This window comes from Gymnogyps californianus, chromosome 2 (assembly GCF_018139145.2).
Source record: "Gymnogyps californianus isolate 813 chromosome 2, ASM1813914v2, whole genome shotgun sequence".
NCBI classification, from domain to species: Eukaryota; Metazoa; Chordata; class Aves; order Accipitriformes; family Cathartidae; genus Gymnogyps; species Gymnogyps californianus.
In genome coordinates, this window is record NC_059472.1 from 42,901,430 (window position 1) to 42,916,374 (window position 14,945).

Here is a 14,945-nt window from a genome sequence, read left to right on the forward strand (position 1 = left end):
ACTTTGGCTTCTTCAGGGACCTGCTTGGTAGAGTACCATGGGATAAAGCCCTGGCGGGAAGAGGGGCCCAAGAAAGCTGGTTAATATTCAAGGATCACCTCCTCCAAGCTCAGGAGCGATACATCCCAACAAAGAGGAAGTCAGGCAAAAACGCCAGGAAGTCTGCATGGATGAACAAGGAGTTCCTGGACAAACTCAAACACAAAAAGGAAGACTACAGAGGGTAGAACCAAGGACAGGTAGCCTGGGAGGAATACAGAGAAATTGTCCAAGCAGCCACAGATCAAGTTAAGAAAGCTAAAGCCCTGATAGAGTTAAATCTGGCCAGGGACATCAAGGACAACAAGAAAAGCTTCTATAGGTACATCGGTGATAAAAAGAAGACTAGGGAAAATGTGGGCCCTCTCCAGAAGGAAACGGGAGACCTGGTTACCCGGGATATGGAGAAGGCTGAGGTACTCAATGACTTTTTTGCCTCAGTCTTCACCAGCAAGTGCTCCAGCCACACCGCCCAAGTCGCAGAAGGCAAAGGCAGGGACTGGGAGAATGAAGAACCTGCCACCATAGGAGAAGATCAGGTTCGAGACCATCTGAGGAACCTGAAGGTGCACAAGTCCATAGGACCTGAGGAGATGCATCTGTGGGTGCTGAGGGAACTGGCGGATGAAGTGGCTAAGCCACTAGCCATCATATTTGAGAATTTGTGGCAGTCTGGTGAAGTTCCCACTGACTGGAAAAGGGGAAACATAACCCCCATTTCTAAAAAGGGAAAAAAGGAAGACCCGGAGAACTACAGGCCAGTCAGTCTCACCTCTGTGCCTGGCAAGATCATGGAACGGATCCTCCTGGAAACTATGCTAAGGCACATGGAAAATAAGGAGCTGACTGGTGACAGCCAACATGGCTTCACTAAGGGCAAATCATGCCTGACAAATTTTGTGGCCTTCTACGACGGGGTTACAGCATTCATGGATAAGGGAAGAGCAACTGACGTCATCTGCCTGGACTTGTGCAAAGCATTTGACATTGTCCTGCATGACATCCTTGTCTCTAACTTGGAGAGACATGGATTTGACGGACAGACACCTCGGTGGATAAGGAATTGGCCGGATGGTCACACTCAAAGAGTTGCGGTCAACAGTGCCATGTCCAAGTGGAGACTAGTGATGAGTGGCATTCCTCAGGGGTCAGTATTGGGACCGGCGCTGTTTAACATGTTTGTCAGCTACATGGACAGTGGGATTGAGTGCACCCTCAGCAAGTTTGCTGACAACACCAAGCTGTGTGGTGCGGTCAACACGCTGGAGGGAAGGGATGCCATCCAGAGGGACCTTGACAGGCTTGAGAGGTGGGCCTGTGTGAATCTCATGAAGTTCAACAAGGCCAAGGGCAAGGTCCTGCACATGGGTTGGGACAATCCCAAGCACAAATACAGGCTGGGCAATGAGTGGATTGAGAGCAGCCCTGCAGAGAAGGACTCGGGGGTGTTGGTTGATGAGAAGCTCAACATGACCCAGCAATGTGCGTTTGCAGTCCAGAAAGCCAACCATATCCTGGGCTGCATCAAAAGAAGCATGACCAGCAGGTCGAGGGAGGTGATTCTGCCCCTCTACTCCACTCTCATGAGACCCCACCTGGAGTACTGCGTTCAGCTCTGGGGCCCCCAGCGTACATGGCCCCAACAACAGGACACGGACCTGTTGGAGCGAGTCCAGAGGAGGGCCAGAAAGATGATCGGGGGCTGGAGCACCTCTCCTATGAAGACAGCCTGAGAGAGTTGGGGTTGATCAGCCTGGAGAAGAGAAGGCTCCAGGGAGACCTTATAGCAGCCTTCCAGTACCTAAAGGGGGCCTACAAGAAAGCTGGAGAGGGACTTTTTAGAAGGGCATGTAGTGAGAGGACAAGGGGAAATGGCTTTAAACTGAAAGAGGGTACATTTAGATTAGATGTAAGGAAGAAGTTCTTCACTGTGAGGGTGGTGAGGCACTGGAACAGGTTGTCCAGAGAGGTTGTGGATGCCCCATCCCTGGAAGTGTTCAAGGCCAGGTTGAATGGGGCTTTGAGCAACCTGGTCTAGTGGAAGGTGTCCCTGTCCATGGCAGGGGGGTTGGAAGTAGGTGATCTTTAAGGTCCCTTCCAACCCAAACCATTCTATGATTCTATGATTCCATGAACAATATCAACACTCATTATATTTTATAGTATCAGTACCAATACATATTATTGTAAAAACTTTCCACCGCTTTCAAAAGGGCCACATTTTCAAACAAAGGTAGCTTTGCCTCAGCCACACATATTCTAAATGTTTGCAAGCAGTTGAAGATTAGCCTGCTAATCAATACACCTCTATACTTTGCTCATTGCTACTATTTATTTTTTGTACAAGCATAGGACTAAATCCTCTTCTTTCCAAAGGCAATGGGAACATTTTCATTAAACCACACATTAGAAAACTTGGCCTTACTTTTTGAAATTGAAGCTTAACAAAGCTGTGTCTAAGCATAAACAGAAATCCAGGTTTATCAGGAAGATGTTCTTCCTAAAGAGGATGCAAGGACTAAATTTTAATTCTGTTTCTAAATGATCTATGCAAATACTCTTTTCAGTCCCTAGCATACCTATGATATTTTGAGTGAAGTCAGCATGACCTATTTTCATGTACTTGAGATGTTTAACTAAGTGAAAAGTGAAGTAAGAGTTCCTCAGCTTAAGAAGAGACTGTTCAGTGGAAAGATACTGCAGTAAAAGGATGGAAAGAATATATGTAATGACTCCATTTCTCTTTTATATACGGGAATAAGCAAAATAATGTCACCGTATTCCTGTTGTACAGAAAATATCGTGCAATCTCTTTCAAATAAACTCAGGCAAGCATGAAAATCATTTGGATAAGTCAACACTTCAGAAGCATCTACACCAAAATCCCAATGTCTAACACAACCACTAGAGGTTATGCTTGACAGACAGTTATTAATTTCATGTAAGGCCATCTCATTAACAGAATTTCAGAGAAATCATGTGCAGCAGCAGGATTCCCAAAAGAAAGAGAAATCATTGACTGCATTAGTTTAACTTCTATGGCATCTGCATATAATGGAGAGATCTTTGGAAGCAGAAGATATTTTTGAATTGTGAGCATGCAGCTGGTAAATGTTGCCAAATATATCATAACTAATGTACCAGTGAAGTACCCAGGGTCCACCATGGTGCTTGCATTTTCCAGATGTCTGAATTCAGCCAATTTGTTAATTGTGGCTGACAAACTTGGCAAAGTTACACACTAACTCAAGAATTAGAATATGTCACAGGTGCTCACACAGAAACTTAAGTCTCATGAAAAAGGTGGATATAGACATGTAAGGAGTAGCATTAAAGGCTACGCAAAAATCGGCATCATTGTTTCCTACTGCTTCTTCCTTTGGTCACAAAAATAAGCTGGGTAAACAAGTACTGCTCATTGCATGGTGACAGTTAAACACTTTCTTTTCCAACCCACTCAAGCTCTTTTCATCCTGTAGCTAGTCCAACATCAATACTCACTTGACCTTCCTATACAGGCTAACAATGTGCTACTATTCACTAAAATGGATGCCAATTATCTGTTACCAGGTTAATTAGAGAAAAGAAATGTCACATTGTTGTTACCTGCTAAACTAATGGTACCAACAGACAGCTTGTTTTTTCCACCCTCAAGCATAACAAATGGGAAAATGTTTTAAGAATAACATTACAGCTCTGGAAGAACTTTTCTTTTACTGTGTGGTTAATTAAATTATGCCAACAGCAAGTATGTACAGTATCAGGGTGTCAGTTCTTGAAAGTAAGCACAAAACTCCCATGTTAGGAGAATGTAGCCACTTATATATCTGAGGTTTTTCTGAGTGATCTGCACTTTTCCGAGTCAGACCAGGAGTATTTTACTGGATTTGAAACTTTCCACAGTGCTTAGGTGGGGAGTTAAAACACTGCCTACCAGGGGATGTTAACTAGAACATAGCCTAGCGTTGGCTGTAAGAAAGCTTAACAAAGGTCAGGCCATGTAAGAAAACTTAAACTCTGCTTAACCTTCACCACATGCATGTACATCATGTTAACAGAACGATGCTGTGGTTGGAGAAGTGCACCTTATGCATGAAGAAGTGATACATGATAAGAAAGATTATGCTAGTGCGCACCTAACAGTGCTTCCAAGAGTCTGAAGACACAAGAAGATTCATTTAAGAAAAGGTACAGAGTAGTCACCTCAGTCTACAACCTAGGAGTAGGACTGGATCTCTGATTTACTCTCCTTTTGACTGTTGATTCTATAATAACCTGACAGATTATGAACCAGCCTCTGCAATATATGTCTGTCATCTCCTGGTGGATTTACAACAATATTTATCACTCAGGCATGAAGTCATCAGCTCTGGAAAAAAAATTACATCTAACAGTGTCTTCTCTCAACAATGTAGGCTACGGTGAACACATCAGACCAACTTTCTGCATTGCCTTCCTAGAGACTAAAGGATTTTTTTTATATCTTCCTGACATAAAGAAGGTCAACAGCCTTCTGGGCTGCAGTAGGAAGAGTGTTGCCAGCACGTCAAAGGAGGTGATTATTTCCCTCTACTCAGCCCTGATGAGACGCATCAGGAGTGCTGTGTCTAATTCTGGGCTTCCCAGTACAAGAGACATGGACATACTGGAAAGAATCCAGTGAAAGGCCATGAAGATGATTAAGGGATTGGAGTATCTCTCACAGGAGGAAAGGCTGAAAGAGCTGGGACTGTTTAGCCTGGAGAGGAGAAGGCTCAGGGGAGGATCTTATCAATGTGTATAAATACCTCATGGGATGGGCTAAAGAAGACAGAGCCAGACTCATCTCAGTGGTATCCAGTGAACAGTCAAGAGGCAATTTGTACAAGTTGAAATACCTTAAATTCCACTTAAATATATGAGAAAAAAGATGGGTGAGAGTGGTCAAATGTTGGAACATATTACCCAGAGAGGTTGTAGAGTGGGAGACATTCAAAACTTGACTGGACAATGTCCTAAGCAACCTACTTTAGCTGGCCCTGCTTTGAGCAAAGGCTGGGCGAGGAAATCTTTGGTAATCCCTTCTAACCTCAACTACTCTGTAATTCTGTAGCACTCAGTGCAATGGCATCACCTTATTGACATAATTATCTCTAGGGTGAGAACCAGATTCAACATCGCTAGTACTGAGAAATCCCTGTAATGCACAGTGAAAATAAGTTTTGCAGGAGACAGAACTGTTAAAGGGCTGCCAAAGAGGTGGCCATATAAAGTAAGGGCCTGTGTGGGATTTGTGTGGTGGGGTTTTGGTAGCGGGGGATGGGCTACAGGGGTGGCTCCTGTGAGAAGCTGCTAGAAGCTTCCCTGGCTCCAAGTCGGACCCACCTCTGGCCAAGGCTGAGCCCATCAATGACAGTGGTAGCGCCTCTGGGATAGAATATTTGAGAAGGGGAAAAGACTGCTGAAAGGAAAACCTGCAGTGGAGAGAGGAGTGGGGTGTGAGAGAAACAACCATGCAGACACTGAGGTCAGTGAAGAAGGACAGAGAAGAGGTGCTCCAGGCACCGGAGCAGAGATTCCCCTGCAGCCCATGGAGGACCCCACGCCAGAGCAGGTGGCTGGGCCCAGAGAAGGCTGTGACTCCATGGGAAAGCCCACGCTGGAGCAGTTCATGGAGGACTGCAGTGCATGGACAGGACTTGCATTGGAGAAGCTCATGGAGGGCTGACCCCTGTGGGAGGGACCCCACACTGGAGCAGGGGAAAAGTGTGAGGAGTCCTCCCCCTGTGGAGGAAGGAGCGACAGAAACAACGTGTGACAAACTGACCGCAACCCCCATTCCCCATCCCCCTGCACTGCGATGGGGGAAAGGAGGTAGAGGAATCAGGAGCAAAGCTGAGCCCGGGAAGAAGGGAGGGGTGAGGGGAAAGTGTGTTTCTAAGATACGGTTCTATTTCTCATTATCCTACTCTGATTTGACTGGAAACAAATTAAATTGATTTCTCTTTCCCCAAGTCAAGTCTGTTTTGCCTGTGACCATAATTGGTGAGTGATCTCCCTGTCCTTGTCTTGACTCATGAGCCTTTCATTATATTTTCTCCTGCCCATCCCGCCAGGGGGGAGGAGTGAGTGAGCGGCCGCATGGTGCTTTGTTGCCAGCTTGGCCTAAACCATGACAGGGCCATCAAAAACTTTATCACTTTATCATCTTCTGCTTCAATGCAAGATAAATTGATCCCATCTTGTTTAGCATAAGGGCTGTACTGTATGAAGTGTCTATTCTCTTTATAGAGTTGTACCAAGCCCAAACAAAAAAAAATATTTTTAAGAGCAAGAGTGAGAGAATAAGCCACAGATTAGTCATAACACTCACTTCTGAAAAGTGCTCAGATACTGAGACGGTGGGAGGCATAAGAATGTGAATAGACTAGAAAACAGCTGAGGGGAAGGCAAGGCAAGAGCATGGATTAGTAAAGGCAGAAACTGGATTTGGGCACTTGACATGGGAAGGTGGGGGAGCTCTTAACAGGGAGACCTTTAACAAAGGAAATTAGTGTCACAAAATTTCAGACACGACCACCTGAAGCTTAATGAGGGGCTAAACAGACAGCATAACCCAGGAGAGAGGAGTAACTCAGGAGAGACAGACAGGGGGTTTTAACATGTATTCGTCTTGGACTTGTGTTGCCATCAGATAGAAAAAAAAGATGTTTTATAGATATATGGCTGAAAGATTAAACCTGAAATTGAGTACATAAAGTTCTCTCAAGAAACTACCTTAAAAGGGAAAAACGTATATACATATATATACACTCCATACTGCAGTACTCCATACTTCGGAATTACTGAACAAGTAGCACCATGTTCACTCACTCTCATTTCTTGAAGATGAGGTGAATTGTGTTTTTCTCCAAGATTGTTTGTGAGCTATTTATGATCCTTCTATGTTGTTTTCTTGGAACAAGCTAAATTTTGCTTCATGCACAACCTGTAGCTGATGGAGATCTTTTACATACTTCCCCCTTTTATCTCAGTAAGGAATGAAGTTCATGTTGTTATCATATACATTTTGTAGAGACATGGACAGTTTCAAGTGGAGTTAAAGCCAATAGTATGACTGGTTCATGCTGCCTTAAGCGTATAGGACTAAAGCCTGGGTTTCTCTAAGTTTTATTCAACTGCTTCTGGACCTAAATGGCCGTTATGGCAAACAGGGACAGCTGGAAAATAGCAGGACACAAGCTATGCCCAGCTTTTAGGCATTGGCAGTCACATGGTTAAGAGAGTGGATAGCTACATTAGTGCTTGTGGTCGCTTTTGCAATCTTCCCACTTGGGAAGATTCTCACTGAGCTCATTACAGGCTCTTCTAACCATGGGAGGAAAAGCATGAAAATGGATTTGTTTCAACCTGTTTTTATAACGTTTGCTTTTCTCCCCAGTGCTTCTCATTTTACTTGAGAGACCTCACTTTTGACTGATGAAAGAATGAATATGGATCCAGGGTACAGGAACGAAAGACATGCAGCGAAACACAACAGATTCTTACAGTCCGTAGGGCTGATTCTAAAGGAAGAAGTGTCAATTATGAACCCACAGATTATTTAAAATGACTGATAACTTTATTTAAACAGGAGGAAACCAAAATTAAAAACAACAGATAAACTTCTAAGTACAACACCTCCATGCGATGCAATACAACATAAGGCGCACCCGATGAACACAATTCTTTACAAACAAGGTACGTGTAACTGGAAGGAAAAAGGCTGGTTTTAACACTGTAACAATCTCATCACAGGAACACTATTTATTAAGTTTTATGATCAAGTATCTCTGCAAGTATTACTAGGAGCCCTGCTTTTCATCTGCCTATATTACTTTCTGGCATTTTGCCCTGATAGAGTATGGCAGTGTTTAGAGGACTGTTTATACAGGTGAAGAAATTTTAAATAGTGTAACTGGATACGGCACCAGCTTTACAAGTTAGAGAAATGGGCTCATGCAGCAAAATCCACACCAGGGATGGATTCCAGTTTCCAATTCTCCTAAAATATCATGCATACTCCATGTCCCATGCTTGCAAACATGGAACAACTATCTTCCTTACAAAGACAGCCACCAACTACAAAATACAACATAAGGTTAAAGTGAAGATTTTTAAGATTTCTTAGAAAAAAATCCAGCACTCTTAATAGCTTAATATAGTGTTATTTAAGATAAACCTGACAACGTGTTGAGATCAGTAAGACCAACACTGCCCTAAAGAGATTGCAGAGCTGATAATGAAGCAAACTCAAAGCAAAGCATGGAAGTATTCTTGTTAGGGAGGTGCTAGGTCCTGCCACTCTCACTAAGGCTAGCATACAATATTTTGAAAGTAGATCTACTGAACCAGTCAGTCCTTTTACCACTACATTATTACTAGAAAAGCAGAACTTGTACCCAAAGGTATAGAATTATTCTGTATTGAAGTAATAAAATTTGAGATATTATAGCTGGCTTTTATGGAAGATAATACGCTTACAGTCTTCTGCTTAGTTCTCTTTGACACAGAAGGGAATATTTGGCATGACCAAACATTAAAAGAATACTTATTAAAAGAATTTCTTTATCAAACAGTGTGTACACTCATAAGAGATAATTCACCATGTTTCAAAGAATGATGATGCAGAATACAGGGCTCTGGAGAGTATAATTTACAATATAATTAAAGCTTCAGTGTCTTGAGCAACTCAACATACTGCCAAAATCAGTATTTTTGAAATACTGAGAAATACTGAGGGACTGTGATGACACCAGAGGAAAACGCAGGAAACAGATCACAGTTGTGATGAAAGCTGTAACTTATGGTAGATTGATATCCCTCTACTGGAGGAGGAATGACTCTCAACAGAAAAATTATATCCTAAAAACTATGCCTGAGTAGTAACAGAAGCAGAAAACCATAACCTAGAAGTAGTTTCTTTGAACACACAGGAACAATTACAGAGCAGAAAGGGAAATCCATCAAATTTAAATTCCTTTTCTTTCCCGTTCAGATATTGTTCATCCCTGACTTTCCCATCTGGTAGGAAAAATTGCTAAGCCACAAGGGCAAATATAGTGCAGTTTACACATGACTATCTTGTGAGAACCTAGAACCCAAGACTCCAGTCAGAAACAAGAACTCTCCCCATCACACAACAACTGTAAATTACCTTCAGTGAATTTCATGTGCTACGATCATACGGAAATCTCCAAGGGTAATAGCCTTGTTATATTCTACCTGCATTACACTGGAGGTCAACCAGTTTTTAATCTAATTTACACAAACCTTAATCAGAGATAGCCAAAGTTAATGAAGTTACACCAGCTGTATACAGCAATGCAAGCAACATCAAAATCAAGTTCTAGATGAGCAACAAAATCTCAGGAGTATATAGAGGAGCACATTTGATTTACTCAAGTTTTAATAACTTTCTTTTTTCATTATTTTTAACATTACTGAATATTCATTATTTACTTTTAGGTATCCAAGTTACTATGCAGTTAACTGTACTTTCTATCAGACTACTATTCTTGATTTTTATTAAGATAATCCAGTACAGTTTTGTCTCATTCTCTTTTTGTGGGCCATTTCTCTGTCATTTCTTATTATTATATCTGTGACCAAAGGAATTTTGAAATGTGATGGTACTTTGATTGTTTTTGTGGGACATGACTGTGCTTTATTTTTTCCATTATATTGTGCTGAACTCTTGCAGCTCCCTGCATCAGTTAACACTTTCTTAAAAAAAAGGGGGATTACCTGGAGTTTAAATAGCTTTCAAATACGCAGCACATTTCTACACAAAGGCTGCAAATCAAGGACCATTTAGTCAAGATTTTCCCCAATGTAATTAACAGATTAAACTGGTATAATAGAAAGCAGTAGGGGCTATCCAATTTTTCTGCAACTCCACAATTTTTAGCAATATTGATGTTATTACATGGTGCTCTTAATGTTAGAAAGCTGCGGAATTACAAAGTGCTGAAATATTTGGAGAACATAGCTTTCTTTTGGATTAACAAAAAACTCAGCTACTTTATTAATTTGAGGCATTTAAGGGGAAAAAAATGTGGGAAAAGGAAACAAAATTACTTTATCTGTTCCTTTCTTTCCCCATTGATCAGCACTGACTGGAAGTTAAGTAAGTGGTTTTGAGAAATAATGGATGGACAGTAATCTGGTCAACCTTGAAGCTTTGATGGTGTGGTCAGAATTCAGGGAGAAGCCTCCTCAAGAACCTCTAAATTTTAAAGGTCTCATTACACACGAATTTAAAAGTTTGATTACACAATTAGATTTTGTAAAAGGTTTAAGTTGTGCTCCTCAGTCCAGATTCATAGCACTTAAACTACACCAAAGTCCTGTGCCTAGCCTTCAAGCCTCTTTCAGGCTTCCAGTGGTATATCGCCGAAGAAAAACATCAGGCACAAAGACCTAAGTACAGTGTAGAAGACCTAAACCTGGGTGCTAGTGTGGATAGCAACAGATCATCAGAGCTCCTGGACCAGGTATCAGGTCTTGCTTTGATACTGGGAGGATAAAAATGATGCTTTGAGAAACATACTGTTCCTTCCAAAGAGAAAGAAAACAAAAAAATGTTCTTGGTACTTCCCTCAATGAACTAAATAAATGAGTAAGAACTTGCTGTCAGACAGCATTAACCAGCTGAATAAATATCCAAGATGACCATCTAGCCAGAATGATTTGAAAAGGAACACTTAAATTTAGTCTTCAGATAAACACTGATTTCACCTTCCTGTTTTGATATGAGATAATCTCAAACCAGCATTATCTGCAAACTTTAGCCAAGTTACTTTCAACTTAAATAAATGTGAGGGAAAGACCACCACTTGCCTCTGCAAGAACTTGCATATTTATACTTCAAACTGGAAAACAAAAATTTGAAAAATCAGAGAAACTTCCTGTCCTATCTGTCACTGATTCTGCATCATCGGTTTATTATGCATAAATTATTTCAACCTATATGACATATTGCAGATTTAATGATTGCAACAGGTACAGTCCTGAGGAACTATAGGAACTGGAGGAAATTGTAGGAATTATAGGATCTTGGAGAAGCCCTGGGAAGTGTCATGCTTCTGAAGCACCTCTCAGAGGTTTATCTGAAGAGAGAAATCTCCCCATTTGCTTGGAGAAGTAGGACATCACTAGACTAAATCACCTGAGTTAACCCACTCAGTGTGATTTGACTCTAGTCCCTAGCCATCCCCCCTTTCCTTCTTACTTTCTCCAAGAAAAAGTTCACATGACAGTGTGCTTCAGTGGAAGTCTCAGGAAGCCCACGGAAGAATTTGCAGTGGGCACTTCCAAAGATGGATATGCATCACAAGCCATAGCCAGGACTATCTTATTACATCAATGGAAAGAACAGGGAAAGAAAGTTTTTTCTACCTCTGCAAATGAACAACATCTAGTTAAAAGTACCACATCAAACAGATGCAGGTATGAAGCAGATTCTGAGAGAGGCATGTCTGCTTGAGGTAGTTCTGAATATATTTGCTAATTCAAATCTTACTATCATAAAAGTCAGCCGCTCCCTCAGAAATACTTAATGATCCTTACATCTTACATATTGCTTTGAGTCCTTTTTATTACTGCTATTAACCACTTTTGAGAAATGCTACTTTGCATACATTTTGAATTCTCCAGTGTTTTCATAATAGCCATACTATACCTTAAATGTATCTTCACTGTTGGGATTAAACAGCTGGTGTTTCCCAGATCCCAAAATAATAGGACCAGAAGCTTTGTTTTCTCCATAAACGTAAAGGGATACTGTTGCTGTTGTGCCAGCTGTTTCAAAATCCCCAGTGACTACAGTAATCTTCCAGTCTCCTTCTGTAAAGTAAAAAATAAAATGAAAATGCTTTTTTAACTGTTATTGATATGTAGCAAGTTACTTGAAAGATATAAATAAAAGCATAGTTTAGCCCAGGGACCGTAACTACTATGCACCTAAAAGGTAATGATGCTGGGAGAGGCAACAGAAGATTGGCTAAATACCACATCATTCAAACTCATATTAGGTAAGTTGTGTAACTTTAAAGATTTAGGAGGTTTGCAGCGTACTGAAGCTGGAAATATGAACACAGACCCTAGTGAGATTTCTAGCGATATCCCTGTGGGTCATCACGGAAAAAGGCCAACCTCCAGAGTTTGGATTATGACAGCACGTATAACCAAGAAATGCAACAGGAAAAGTATGAAAGCATCCCAATTAAGTACAATTTCCTCTCATTTTATGTTTATGTGACACATCAACAAGAGCTCTGTTTGCCTGGATGGAGGCATGACATTGAGATTAGCATGAAAAAAAAGATTTTGGAGAAAATTCTGGCAGTAGATGAGGACTCCTTAGAAAATCATTTTATATGAAGCTTCCCTGATACTAAAATGTCATCTCTGCTCCCATACAATGCACACAAGTTATTTAAATGTCTGAAAACTGCTTAATATAAATCTTATTTTAAAAAAGAACAATTCATAATTGGAAAATGCATTTCTACATCTGAAAAGCTGGGATTGCATGCTCTCCACCCCTCTTTTGATTGCAGCTTTTGCCTGTATGAAACAAGTTCCACTTAGTGACTTATGTTCATTCTGTGCAAGGCAAACAACAAATGAAATACCAGCCCACAGTCTTCTTATAAATAAATGCCACAGTGTACACTGCAGTTTTATTAATAGAAAACTGTCTGGTAATGCCTGCATGAATTAAATCTGTTGTCTGACAGAAGTATTTATCTTGGGCCAGCCCCATTATCCCTCAGTAACTTGCCCCACAAAGACTGAACTGGAGCAGGAAGTTTGATCTCCTTTTTTCCAAATTTTTAAGGTCTGGCTGGTGTCTGGTTTTGGAAGGTGATAGATTTTTAAATACACATAAATACACAGCTGGGAATTCAGAAAACAGCAACAGCTCATTTGGTCTGATCAATCAAACCTGGCCAGCAGGTGGAGGGAGGTGATTCTTCCCCTCTAATCCACTCTGGTGAGACCCCACCTGGAGTACTGTGTTCAGCTCTGGGGACCCCAGCACAGGAAAGACAGGGACCTGTTAGAGCAGGTCCAGAGGAGGGCCACAAAAATGGTCAGAGGGCCGGAACACCTCTCCTGTGAAGAAAGGTTGTTGCTCAGCCTGGAGAAGAGAAGGTTCGAGGGAGACCTTATTGCAGCCTTTCAATATATAAAGGGGTCTTATAAGAACGACAAGGACTTTTTACCAAGGCCTATAGTGACAGGACAAGGGGGAATGGTTTTAAACTGAAAGAGGGTAGATTTAGATACGACATAAGGAAGAAATTTTTTATGATAAGGGTGGTAAGACACTGGAACAGGTTGCCCAGAGAAGCTGTGGATGCTCCATCACTGGAATTGTTCAAGGTCAGGCTGGATGGGGCTTTGAGCAACCTGATCTAGTGGAAGATGTCCCTGTCCATGGCAGGGGGGTTGGAAGTAGGTGATCTTTAAGGTCCCTTCCAACCCAAACCATTCTATAATTCTATAAAGGAAGTGAACCATCTAATTTCCACTAAAAATTGTCAGACTCCAGCTTGTAACAAACTCTTTTGTGCCTTTGAATATTTGCATCCTCACAGCTTTCTCTATAGACCCACTTTCTTGACAAAAGAACCATAGCACTAGGCTACAACAGGATCAACATCAATTAGCAGGGTGAAAAGCCTCTATACACTGAAGGTGGAAACAAAGAGCATAAGGCACTTCCCTGCCCCATAGAAGTGCTCATTTACCAAAAAAGTCAGCCTCTTCTGTTTGCAAACAATATAATATTAATTTCTTAAAGACAAAGTTCCACTTGAATGGAAAATAAGGACAATTCAGTTTACAAGTGCTTATGAAGAATGGTGCAGAAAAAGGGTACCCACTACTCCTCCTAAATATTCAAAAGTCATTCAGAAACAAATATTCATTTTAAAGCACGCAAAATGTATTTTCTTTTGGACTTGTCCATTGTCTGATTTATTGTACCTCAAATGTTTTTGATGTCCTTTTCTATTCTATTACCCTCTCCAAGTCTCTCTTTTGTTAAGCAATGCAGTTTCAAAACAACGCAGTCGGTACTCTTGAGACTGTATATTCTAGCTAGCTCAACTCCTACCTCCAAAGGATAAGTGTAGTATCAGTAAACTATTTTGCACACAAGTACAACTCTCAAGGTAAAAAAGGGAATCAAACTTCCCAAAAAAACGTGATAAAAAAGAGTTTTTGTTTACACTTCTCTATATTGACTTTGAGGCTTCTTCTTTTTCTGGAAGCAGATGGGACTTTGTGTTTCAAGGACAATGTGGGTATAGGAGAAGAATCCTAAAATTTCTAATCTCTTTGATGCCAGAAATGCTCATTGTATTCCTGCATACTTCCAAATAGAAACTGGAAACAGCAAGTATTACAAACACATAATTCTCATTCTCTTTGGCATAAAAAGCTGGGGTTTGTTCTGATGCGGTAGAATACCAATAGCTCCTTAATGACTGGAGAGGAATACACATTGAGGAGAAAAGAATACAGAAAAATGTGTAATGACGTGACTTTCATTTAGCATACATGGAGGAAAGGTGCAACCTGACACCAAGTATGTCCCTGGGGACACCAGAAAGTGGTACCTTACCACAGATGACTTTCTAGAAAATTTCTTTTTTTTGTTTTTTCTTTTCTAGAATATTAGAAACAATACAATAGACTAGAAAGTTCTAATTCCCAGAAAAAGAATTCTGTTTTACAAAAACAATGTGATATAGAATGAAAATTAGATACTTAAAAAAGCTCATGGGAAAAATGTAAGTGAACAAAATCTCCAATCAACCACTCAGCCAGGAATTGGAGCAGTCCCTGTAGGTGTGGGATACCCAACTTCAAGT

At 41.0% G+C, this 14,945-nt stretch overlaps 1 protein-coding gene across 1 annotated transcript in view; it reads right to left on the reverse strand.

The window, feature by feature from the left end:
• Window positions 1-14,945, reverse strand: part of LOC127029911 (lipoxygenase homology domain-containing protein 1-like) — a 143,059-nt gene that overhangs the window by 105,545 nt on the left and 22,569 nt on the right. The window contains exon 10 of the mRNA XM_050915731.1: window positions 11,741-11,904. Within this exon, the coding sequence (XP_050771688.1) occupies window positions 11,741-11,904 (164 nt within the window). The remainder of the gene's footprint in view (window positions 1-11,740; window positions 11,905-14,945) is intronic.